We start from the raw sequence: 12,619 nt of genomic DNA on the forward strand, positions 1-12,619 counted from the left end.
ACATATATGCCATGGAATACTTTGCAGCCATAAAAAAGAATAAAATCATGTCCTTTACAGCAACATGGATGCAGGTTGACGCCATTAGGCTAAGCAAATTAACACAGGAATAGAAAACCAAATACCACATATTCTCACTTATAAGTAGGAGCTAAACATTAAGTACACATGGGCACAAAGACGGAAACAATAGAAACTGGGGACTACTCGAGGGTAGAAGGAGGGAGGGGGTAAAGGTTGAAAACCAACTACTATGCCTAGTACCTGGGTGATTGGATCAATCATGCAGCAAACCTCAGCATTACACAACATACCCATGTAACAAACCCGCACATGTACCCACTGTATCTAAAATCAAAAGTTGAAATTATAAAAAATAAAAAAATAAAATCAACAATGTTTATTTCTCTCACACAGCAATCACTATGATGTATTTGGAATAATATATGCATAAGGATGTTCATTGCAGTTGTTGTTTGCAAGGGCAAAGTGAAAACAATCTGAATAACCATCAGTATGACAGAGAGTAAGTAATTAATGGTACGTCTATACAATGCCTCATGCAGTCACCACTGACAGCATGGGAAAGAGATACATCTATTATGTACCACTAAGACATATGATTGCGTGATAAATGCAAGGTTCATGAATAAATAGTATGTATACTAGTATAGCATAGTTCTTTCTAAGAAAGAAAGAAACCATAACACATACAAGAATGGACAAGAAATTATTAACAATAGCTAAATTTGGTGATAAGACTGTAGGTAGTAAAAAGCCAGACTTTCATTTCTCATTTTAAACCCAATGAGTTATTTAAATCTAACTCTACTGCATTCATCATCTTTATAATAAAATAAATATATATAACAATGAAACATAGTTTTTAAGTATTTGGGATATAAATTAAAAATTAATATATTACTCCTCTTAAACTTTGTACTTTAGTATTCCAATTCTCTGTGAGAACTCTGAAAGCTTCATCTTCCACAGTTGAGGTAATTCTCTGGTGTCTTATTTTGTTATTTTCTTGCCCTGAGATTAGCAATGTCAGATCTCCAAACTGCTAATTCTTCTCTTTGGCAGATCAAATACTTCCTCTTAAAAAAATTAATTTTTTAAAATGTATTTCATAGGATTTTTGTTCTCTCTCTCTGTGCATATGTGTGTGTGTCTGATTAGTCTTCATTCTCTTAAAATAGTTAGTCCTGATAGACCTCTTTCTTCAAAATTTGTCTCAGTTCTTTGGCAGTTTGCTCTTACCTTATAATTAAAGATCAATTTCTGACTTGTCTTGTTCTAGAAAACCTCAATGGAAATTACAGCAAGCTGAATAGGATATTAATTAAAAACATAAACCTGGTGAAACCTGAACGTAGAGGCTTCAACCCAAAGATGCTTCCTATAGTTGACATGGCCATTCATTCCTTTAAACCGTCTATTTTTCTTTTGAATTACATTACCTTTAATTCTGTAAATTAGATGTTATATAGCATGAGGAAAACTGCTGTGAATAATTATAATACTCATTGCTGAATGATGTGACTTCTTCCACAAAGCTAGGCTATTTCTGAGGGAAATTGTACAATTAGATCTTTAGGTATTGTGACTTGTTTTGGAAATCGTGGTGGCCCTCCAGGGAGCTAATGAATCTTTAATTATTTAGAGGTTCACATGAGACCCCTTACAGATATAAGCACATTGGCTCTGTAGCTAAGGGAACATTTAAAAACAGTAACATGAAATGTGTCAGACACACAGGAAAGATGAAGAAGCAAATAGAAGCTAATGCAAACAGAGGAACTGCCAGCTGTCTGTGGCACTCTGTAGCTTTCTCTGTCAGTATTTGGTTGGCAATGTAGACATAGTGAATGACTGCAATTACATATGTTAGGCTCATTCTGAAATGCGGGAACCTTTTAAATTTTCATGTAGAAGCCTGACAAGCAAACTACGTCTAGGATATACTTTGATAACTTTGAGTTGAGAGCCAAATTTTTTGAAGGTAAACCATCTCCCTGTTTTAAAGTAGTGTTTAAAATTATAAAAATATTAATACATCTGTAATACGAAATATTTAGATACAAATACTACAAATGAAAATGATTTTTTTTTTTCACTTCTGCATCCATCTTTTCTCTTCTCCCTTTAGGGAAAACACTTTTGTGTAAAGGCCTCCAAAATATATGTAGAGGTGTGTGTATGTTAAAAACATGTATACATATAATGCATAACCAAACAAATGAAATATCCTAAACATATGGACCTGAAAATTGCTTATTAAATTTGGACTGAACATATAGGCATAAATGTGGTTCAGAACTGTCCAGTTGAAGCAACTTCACTTTGTTAGGTCAACAAAAGTTGGGGACACTAAGATCTACTCCTCTGATTTTGTTCTAGCATTATCTTAATGGAAATGTTTACTGAAATGGAAATACATGTAGTGGACATCGTAGTGGTATCTCAAGCATTCAGTGTTCCCTGCTCTCACACACACCTAATCAAACAATGAATTTCTCAGCTTCACAATGTTTAAGTGACATGAGTCCCATGCCCAATTCTTGGTCATTGTAATTGGTGCATGAAGGAGCATGCGCCTTCTGCTAATCAAATCAGAATGAAGTACAACTTTTTCATTCCATGATTGAAGAGGGAAATGCTTTTTTTCCCAAATGCAGCAGAGGAAACACGAGGTACTAGGAGTGGAAGTTGTCTACTCATGACATGATATTTCAAGCCATAGAATAAAACTGAGACCTAATTTCTTAGTCTTTTCAGATTGTTATACCCAAATATCACAGCCTGGGTGGTTTATGAACAACATAAATTTATTTCTTACAGTTCTATATGCCAGGAAGTCCAAGATCAAGGTGTCAACAGATTCAGGGTCCAGTGAGGACTCTTTTCCTGGTTCATAGCTGTCTTTTTGCTATGTCCTCACATGGTGGAAGGGGCAAGGAAGTTCTCTGAGGTCTCTTTTATAAGGGCACTAATCCCATTCATGAGGGCTCTGTCCTCATGACCTAATCATCCCCCGAAGACCCACTGCCAAATATCATTACACTAGCGAATAGATTTAAACATACAAATTTTGGGGGGATACAAACATTCAATCTATACCACTTAAAGTAGAGTGAAGAAACAGGGGGGACAAGAAGCATTTATTTTGTGTCATTATTAAACTTCTACATTAAACTATCTTGAGCCTATACTATTGTTCAAAATCTCTTTATTATATGACCCAGTTTGAATTTTGCTTTTTATTGTTTGCAACCAAAATTAACCTAATACATTAAAATGTACTATAATGTTAAGTCATAATTCATCTGTACTAGTAGTATTTGCTAGAGTGTTTAGGGGAATATTTGCTTGTTAACTTTTTAGTAAATATAACATGCCATGTTCAAATACATTTGGAAAATACTGAGCATTTCATACTTTTAGAGACTCAAAACAGGCAGCACATTTTTTAAAAATAAAAATAAAACCAAATAGCATTGCATTTGGAGAATGGTATAAAAAAAGATAATCTGATAAACTGGAGTTATCAGAACTCAGTGGATACTATGTGTTAGACACTATTATAAGCCATTAAACATTTTACAAGCTTGATACCTGAGTTAAAAATTAATAACCCAAAGACTTATTGGAAGAGAAGAGTTGACACATTTTTTATTATATTAATGACATAAAAATATCATAAAAGTTAACCTCATTATATACAACAAATGAATGAACATAAATAATATTAAATAACTATTAGAAAGTCTCTCTGATTAAGCACAGAAATAGGCAGTGCTTTTGACCAATAAATGGAGGACATACATTATTTTCAAATACCAAACAAAAAGATTCTAAATGTAAAGGTTTTAGACCCAAAATATGTTAGTCAATTCATGACAGCAGAAATTCAGCAGGTCATATTTTTGGGGTAATGTAAATGACAATAGAAATCATGGACTAAAGTGTAATAAACAAATAATATCTAGGCAGGTGGAAATTTTATTAAGATCTGTTAAATTAACTTCTGGACTAGAGCAAAAATCAAACTAAAATTCCTCAGGGAGTCAGGAAGGGTCAAATGGAGAAGCAGGGGGATTGAGGCAAAAACCCTAAATTATACCAATATTATCTCTCTCTTTTTTTTTTTTTTTTTTTTTTTTTAGACAGGATCTTGCTCTGTTACCCAGCCTGGAGGGCAGTGGTGTGATCATAGTTCACTGCAACTGTGACCTTCTAGGCTCAAGGGATCCTGCCACCTCAGCCTCCTGAGTATCTGGGAATACAGACCCTCACCACCACCACACCTGTCTAATTTATTTATTTATTGTAGAGATGAGGTCTCATTTTGTTGCCCAGGCTGTCCAGTATTATCTTAATGTTATAGAAAAAAAGTAATTCTGGCCATATGTAGGTATTATTGTTTGCAGTGGAATATCATTTCAGAAATTTGTGCCAAACATAAAATTAGTTTTCTAGTAGTAAAAAGTAATTAAACTCTATAAATTGTTATTACCCCTAGTATACTGGGAAATGAGCACATGTTCCAAATGGAAAAACTTGGGATGTCTAATGAGATGCTGTTTTCTGTCGTAGAAAATCTATGTAAAATGTTATTCCTCACGTGTAAACTATTGATATTTGAGACAGCACATATTAACACTTCAAGGAGTAAAATAAATGTGTTGATTATATCCACAGTTTTCATATTTATTAATTATATGTTTCTTTTTTAATGTAATGCCTATTGAAAAACTGTAAATGGTTGTTTCTTAAAATTGAAAAATACTGCCTAAGATTTTCCTATATATTTCCATATTTCACTTTTCCTGTGAGGTTAGAATGAACACTTTTAGCTAAGACATTTAGGCCTCCAAATCCTAAACCTTTTAGAATGTTAGTTTATTACTTGGGTTTTACCTAAATTATTTTCTGCTGATTCAAGAACCTGAGGTCTATCCAGTTACATTTTTATTTTTTTATTTTTGTTTTTATTTTTTGAAACAAAGTCTCTCTCTGTTGCCAAGGCTGGAGTGCAGTGGCATGCTCTCGGCTCACTGCAACCTCTGCCTCCCGGGTTCAAGTGATTCTCCTACCTCAGCCTCCAGAGTAGCTGGGATTACAGGCGCATACCACCACGCCCAGCTAATTTTTGTATTTTTGGTGGAGATGGGGTTTCACTATGTTGGCCAGGCTGGTCTCAAACTCCTAACTTCAGGTGATCTGCCCGCCTCAGCATCCCAAAGTGCTGGGATTATAGGTGTGAGCCATCATGCCCGGCTGTATCCACTTACATTTTTAAGACCAGCCAAGCTTAATATATCTTTGTTCTTTAGCTCAATTCAATTTGTTGAATTTTGTCCATTGTACTTCATGTGACACAGAATATATCTTAATTTAAAAAGACATATGTTTGTTGAGCTATCTGTTACGTTTGTATATCTCGAAATTTTAAGAATATAAACCACAGAACCCAATTATGGCTGACATTAACAATAAATAGGTTTATCACAGAAATAGTGGGGAGCTTGTAGAACTGTTGAGAAGGCTAGAAAGCCAGATCAAAGCTAGGCAGCCAGGAAATGTACCCCAAACCATGCTGTAGAACTCATCCAGGGAGGAAACCACTGTCACCACCAGTAAGAAGTAATGCTGAAGCTGCAGAGAGCAGCAATTGCAGCAATTGCTCAATCCTAGACTAACTGGGAAGCCACCAGCTCCACTCCCACTTGTTCGCTGTGCAACAGATATTGTAGCAGCTGCTACATGGCCTCCACCAGAAACAAGAAAAAGCATCACTGAATCTGCTTCTTTTTTTTATTAATTCTGAAGTCAAAATTCAGCACTGGCAAACAGATTGGCAAAACCTAAATCATATGCTTATACCTTAGCTGCAAAGGAGGCTGAGAAAGCAAGCATTTGGCATTTTAGCTTCTAAAACAGGAGGTGGTTTCTTGTTTCCGTCAAAACTGATAGGCTGAGGAATTCCTCAAACACAGAAACAACATCAAATAATAAATATTCATGCTTTAACTTGCTCAATATCAATATAAACTTTCTCTTTTGAAAGTAAACACAAAGACCCAGGATTCCTTATAACAGAGTGCAACTATTTCTCTAGTAATTGAACATGTACCTACAATCTCTTGAACAATGAAACAATAAAAATTCTCCATCACAGCATGTACTCTGAGTCTAAGAATTCTGGGTGATGTCCATTCCTCTACGAAGTTCTTCAGTATACTCTCTTGACATTCTGCCATATATCATTTAAAAATTAAGTTAATCACCCTCAATAAGCCCTGTTTTAAAAAGAGGGATAAATGAAGAGGAAAGAAGGAAACTTGTTAAGATACATAAGTATGCACAAGACAACACAAGAGAAACAATGTGTTTGGATGTCAAGGCTCTCCTTTCTACAAGTGGCCACCAGGTCACTGTTGGCATCTATGGCCATATGCCCTCAGCTAACACCTCTGCTAGTCAGGGTTTTACCTTGTGAGATGACCCAATATTCATTCCTGACAGAAAAATGTCCTCGATAATCTATTTGTGTGAGCATGCCATGGTCATTGTTAATTTCTTTCATTTTAAAAAAATAGACTCTATTTTCTGAGCAGTTTTAGCTTTGTGGAAAGATCGAGCAGAAAGTACAGAATTCTCACCTTTATCCCACCCCCAGTTTACATTAGGGTTCACTCTTTGTGTGGTACAGGTCTATGAGTTTTGCAAAATGCATAATGTTAACTACCCATCATTACATTATTACCAAAGTATTTTCAATCCCCTAAAAATCACCTATTTCAGAACTATTTATCTCCCTACCCATCCCCAAACCCCTGGCAACCACTGATCTTTTGTTGTTGTTGTTGTTACTTAGTTTTTATTTCATAATCATAAACTTAGCTCTGCAATCCAGCTAGGCATGGAAGGGAACCAGGAAAACGTGGAACCCAAAGGGAACTGCAGCGAGAGCACAAAAATTCTAGGATACTGCACGCAAATGTGGTAGAGGGGTGCTCTCCTGAGCTACAGAAGGAACGATCTGGTGGTTAAAATAAACACAAGTCAAACTCATTAGAATTGTCCACAGTCAGCAATGGTGATCTTCTTGCTCGTCCTGCCATTCCTGGACCCAAAGTGCTCCATGGCTTCCACAATGTTCATGCCTCCTTTCACCTTGCCAAAGGCCACATGCTTGCGCCCAACCACTCAGTCTTGGCAGTGCAGATGAAAAACTGGGAACCATCTGTGTTGGGTCCAGCATTTGCCATGTACAAGATGGCAGAACCTGTATGCTTTAGGATGAGGTTCTCATCATCAAATTTCTTCCCATAGATGGACTTGCCACCAGTGCCATTATGGCATGTGAAGTCACCACCCTGACACGTAAACCCTGGAATAATTCTATGAAAGCAGGAACCCTTATAACCAAATCTTTTCTCTCCAGTGCTCAGAGCACGAAACTTTTCTGCTGTCTTTGGAATCTTGTCTGCAAACAGCTTGAAGGAGACGCGGCCCCAGGGCTTGCCGTCGATGGTGATGTCGAATAACACGATGGGGTTGACCATGGCTGACAGTACAGGACTCCCAGTGGTGGCGGCATCTGCAAAGATAACCACTGATCTTTTTACTGTCTTTATAGTTTTGCCTTTTCCAGAATGTCATATAGTTGAAATCACAGTATGTACCCTTTTCAGACTGGCTTCTTTCACTTAGCAAAATGTATTTGTCTTTTCTGTGTCTTTTTGTGGCTTGACAGTTTTTTCCTCTTATCACCGAATAATATTCCACTGTATGAATATACCAGTTTTAAGGTCAAAATTTACTACCCATGCAACAGTGTAGCCGCATTTTAAATTTTAAATTTAAAATTTTTGACTGTTCGTAAAATGGAATACTGCTAAGAATCTCCCCTTGGGTATTAATTCTGCAAAAACCCAGAATCTCAGAGACAAGAGACAAGTATTTGGAGTGGATCATTAGATGTAATGAAAAAAGAAGTCACTTCAACATTCATAACAAAGATCAAAGATTGTTGTATATTTTATATGGGAGACACCAGACAAGCTTATACTTAGTTACTAGCTCAAAAGATACACCACCACATCCTCTAGCATGAGTACAACCTTTTAAGCCATTGTTTCCAGCTGGCACTGTGATTGAGTCTTTAATAAAATATTCGCCATTCTATAATAATAATTTTGGTCAGTGATAGGATAAATGGTGGACCGGGTAAATCCAAGAAATACTACTCATTTGTTATACAACAAACTCTTTGAATACAAGCAATGTAGAACAGGATATTATGGCAGTATGTACAAAGCACTCAATGTACCAATGGAGAGTGGTGATCAGAGAAACATGATGTCAGGTAAAGCAAATGTAATTCAAGGATAAATGTAGATTCCATTTACAAAATTCCCTGTTGCCTTTATCATAGGGGAGCACCAGTAAAATCAATGAGTCTGACAAAAGGTGACTGTTTATTCACCCAGGATATGTTATTGTGTGCTTAGCCTTGGTCCTTGTTGCTTGTATGTTGGACACCCAATAGTCTTGACAGCTAAATGGGCTTTGGTAAGGGACAGTGATAAAGTTCAACATGTTGCTAAACCTATGTGTATTCTCTACTACTAGCACCAATGTTGCTGTTTATTAGCCTTCTGAGCAAGCAATGTAGTGCCTGGTTAAAGAGGTTGTTTCATACCCTCATATCTATTTGATAACCTTCCTGATGATAGTTTGGTGAGCATTCATATTAAGCACAAATATTCTTACACTTCGGCTCATTTTCTGTGGTTCATCTACGTATTTTTTCCCCAAAACTCATTGTCACCAGTCCTACAATCTGTCCTTCCAAGTCCCTAATAATCTTTTTTTTTTTTAAGGGAGTTTTGCTCTGTTGCCCAGGCTGGAGTGCAGTGGCGCAATTTTGGCTCACTGTAACTTCTGCTTCCTGGATTCAAGAGATTCTCCTGCTTCAGCCTCCCAAGTAGCTGGGACTACTGGCGCACACCACCACACCTGGCTAATTTTCATATTTTTGGTAGAGATGGAATTTCACCATGTTAGCCAGGCTGGTTTCAAACTCCTGACTTCAGGTGATCCACCCGTCTTGTCCTCCCAAAGTTCTGGGATTATAGGTGTGAGCCACCAGGCCTAGCCCCGAGTCCCTAATTATCTAGACAACTTATTAGCTGCCACATATAAATCAATAACATCTCTTCTTCTAGACATCATGGACAACCAATTACATAGGCTGAATTTCTTTTAAAATTGCATTCAAGTAGGTTATAATGCATAAGCAATCTACTTTTGGCTGTTACCGTGATGTTGTACAGTAACTTCTGTAAATCAGGCTGAATTTTTCCCTCACTAATCAACTGGCCATAGAGAACTTCCCATGAAGACGTTGGTATAGATTCTATTATTCCTTCCTGCTGATGAAGCAGGATAGTTATTTGGAAAACACTTATTTCATGATAAGCAGCTCAGTGGTCATTTTTTTTTTTTTTCCATTGGTAGGACTTCAGTTTCTACAATGGTCCAGGATCAATCAAGAGTTGTTTAAAGAAAACATTTATTTTGTAAAAGAAAGAAGCATTTTGTTCCAAATCCTAAGAACCATAGTAGTGGTGTGTCAGGTTCTATTGCATCTGGATATAAAAACAAAGGGGCACAATATTCCTGACCAGTTGGAAATTATTATCTTGATCTCAATCCCATCAAAAGGTGGCAGCATGACAAGTCATAAAGTAAAAGGACCAGGTGATAAAATGAGGTCTCCAAAATCCAAAGCATCAAAGTTCTCGATTAGTGGTCAGGGCTGCAAAGTGCCATAATTTTTCACTTTGGAAGGCATATCTTGACCCTTCAAGGGAGGTGTGTCCCAGACATTAGCAAAAATAATATATTTTATTTATATTTCTAACAAAGTATGTTAGAAGATTACCCGGCAAGCAAGGGCAACAATAAGATTTTAAATCAAAGAGAATATCAATAGAAATGGTCATAATAAATATTAACATAATGTAACTCTAATGCAAGAAAACAAATTACTCAGCGTGAAGCTAATAACGAGAGAACTATTGGAAAATTCATATTGACAAGTCCATATATTATGATGCATAATTAATCATGTTAGATTATCCTAGTTAAGATGTGCTTGGTTGAAATAGAAAACCTTACTAACATAATGACATAACATAGTGATATTTGATTTTCACTCAACAAGAAGTCTTAAGACAGTTGGTCCCAAGAGTTTGCTTGGTATCTCGGTAGTGTCTTGAAAACCTAGTTTCTTTTCATTCTTCTTTTTTTTTTTTAATCTTACACATTTTTGAGTTTATTCTAGAAAAATAAAAATGTATAAAGATCTAGTTAGACTACTGTGGTCAGTAAGAATAGGCTAAATAATTTATAGTAAATCCATTTGATATTATGTATACATTAATGCTGAAATATTTGACACAGAAAGATATTCAGCATTTAAATTCAAAAAGCAACTTAAGTGGAGGGTAAAAACAATATAATCAGGATAAGCAAGTAAAATAAAATGTGTACTGAGAGTAGACTGAGAAAGTCTACGAAGATATACAGCAAAGCATGATCAACCTTCTCCTTTTTGCTTACCTATAATTCTACAATGTGTGTATATTACCTGTTTGCTTTTAATAGTTCTTTGACTTAATTTATAGAGTTCTATGCTCTTATTATCAGTTCCTTGATTTTACCTGAGTCCTAGAGTTCTTAGCTGTTTTTAGTATCCTTTACTTTAAAGCTCTGTCTCCACTAATTTCCTGGCAATTCAGTAATAATTACATTAAGGTAATAACCCTCTGAACCAATTTTATAAGCAAATAGATAAAATTTATATCTTTAGGGTAATTCCAATAGATAATTCCTGCATTTCTACAATGTGCATATATTACCTGTATATTGTTTGTTTTCAATAGGAGTTCATGGAATTTGAAATCAGTAGAAAAATCCTCATTACAAAACAACAGCATTTTAATTGAATTTTCTAAGTGATCATTTCCAGTTGTTCAAATGCACCTGTTCAAATCAAAGTTCATCATTTTGTTTGGAACAACTTTTGTTTGAGAATCAAATGGTCATGTAATTGAGAAAGCAAATAAGCATATAATGACAGAAAAGTAAGTGGCAAAATAATCACAATCTTTGTTCCACGGGCTACTGCAGTACAATAAATAAAATGATAGTTAACCAAAATCACCTTTATTTTCATCTTCAAAGAAGAAGTTCTTTTCTTCTTTTTCCAGGATAATCATGATTAACTTACAAAAATGGGTACACACCTTCAAAGCACTTCCCTTTAACGGGAAACTTAGCTTTATGGGATTTAAACATTAGAAGGTGGGGGAAAAAAATCCATTTTCTTGTCGTTAAAAGACAAAACAGAATCTAGCGTAAGTCAAGGAACTCATTCACACTTCAGGTCCTTCTCCTCCAGGAACCAGCATTGTTATATTATTTCCATTTAGCAAAATCTGATCTAATTTAGTAATCCTTCTTCCTTCTGGTGTGATTTCAAACTCAGTGACATCTTGCAGTACCATATTGACAAAGTCATCAAATCCTAGAAGAGTACCAACAATTTCTTTATCACTCTTCATCACAATGTGAATTCTTGATCCTATACATTTGTCCACAAACTCTAACGGTAGCAGCTGTGACGGGTTGGTAGTAGCGTCAGCCGCCATGGCTACGCCGGAAGTGCTTTTTTCATTCTTAAACTCTGCCTTCCTCAAGGTGCTCAATTTCATCATGAGGCCCAGTTATTTGTAAATAGCTGCTACAGCTCTAGATAAGCCCACATTTATTTAAAATTTTCCAAACTAGAAAGGTAGAGAAAGGACAAAAAATCCTTCCCTGATATAGCCTTCTTTTTTCTTAGGGGTAAAATCTTTCCCATAAGTTCTCAACATATTTTCTCTTATATCTCAGAGGTCAAATTTAGATCATAGATCTGCCTCTAAAACAATCGCAAGCAAAGGGGAAATAATATTACATGATAAGCTCAGACCCCTTCATGATTCATCAGTTAAGACTCAGATTCTAGACATTAACAGCGATCTGTTATCAAGGAGGAGTGGGAAATAGCCATTGGATAGGCAGCAAGAGATTTTGCCTCAATCATATTTTTTTGTGAATACAATTTTACTGATAATTAAGAGTAGGAAGGGTTCATTCTGTTCCCTAGCTCTGTAATCTATTTAATGATTTTCATGATATAATCTGAAATAATCTCACTAGGATCTTTTCTAAAAAATTAAACTGATTGATGACAAATTAGTTTTTGTTTGTTTGCTTTTTGTTTTGTTTTTTCAAGACGAGATCTCACTCTGTCACCTGCCAGCATGCCCGTCTACTTTTTGTATTGTTTTTAGTAGACATGGGGTTTCACCATGTTAGCCAGGCTGGTCTCAATCTCCTGACCTCAAGTGATCTGCTCACCTCGGCCTCCCAAAGTGCTGGGATTACAGGCATGAACCAACACATGCCACCAACGAGATAGTTTTTAATAGAGCTACTATGAGCTATTCTATTAATTGCTCTCAAATCTTGCAGAGATAGGCAAAAGATAAGCTTG

The 12,619-nt window shown here is 35.9% G+C and overlaps 1 protein-coding gene and 1 pseudogene across 1 annotated transcript; both read right to left on the reverse strand.

Moving 5' to 3' along the window:
- Positions 1-7,080: 7,080 nt before the first annotated feature.
- Positions 7,081-7,574, reverse strand: LOC126956871 (peptidyl-prolyl cis-trans isomerase A-like; annotated as a pseudogene).
- Positions 7,575-11,228: 3,654 nt separating this feature from the next.
- LOC126956875 (U6 snRNA-associated Sm-like protein LSm5) lies at positions 11,229-11,752 on the reverse strand. The gene has a single exon (XM_050794172.1). The coding sequence runs from the start codon at positions 11,727-11,729 to the stop codon at positions 11,454-11,456; it is 276 nt and encodes a 91-aa protein (XP_050650129.1). The 5' UTR covers positions 11,730-11,752; the 3' UTR covers positions 11,229-11,453.
- Positions 11,753-12,619: the final 867 nt, after the last annotated feature.

Source organism: Macaca thibetana, chromosome 6 (genome assembly GCF_024542745.1).
Source record: "Macaca thibetana thibetana isolate TM-01 chromosome 6, ASM2454274v1, whole genome shotgun sequence".
NCBI classification, from domain to species: Eukaryota; Metazoa; Chordata; class Mammalia; order Primates; family Cercopithecidae; genus Macaca; species Macaca thibetana.

What these genes read in the sequence shown, in the direction of transcription:
- LOC126956875 (XM_050794172.1), bottom strand. Translation starts at nt 11,729, where the DNA reads ATGGCGGCTGACGCTACTACCAACCCGTCACAGCTGCTACCGTTAGAG.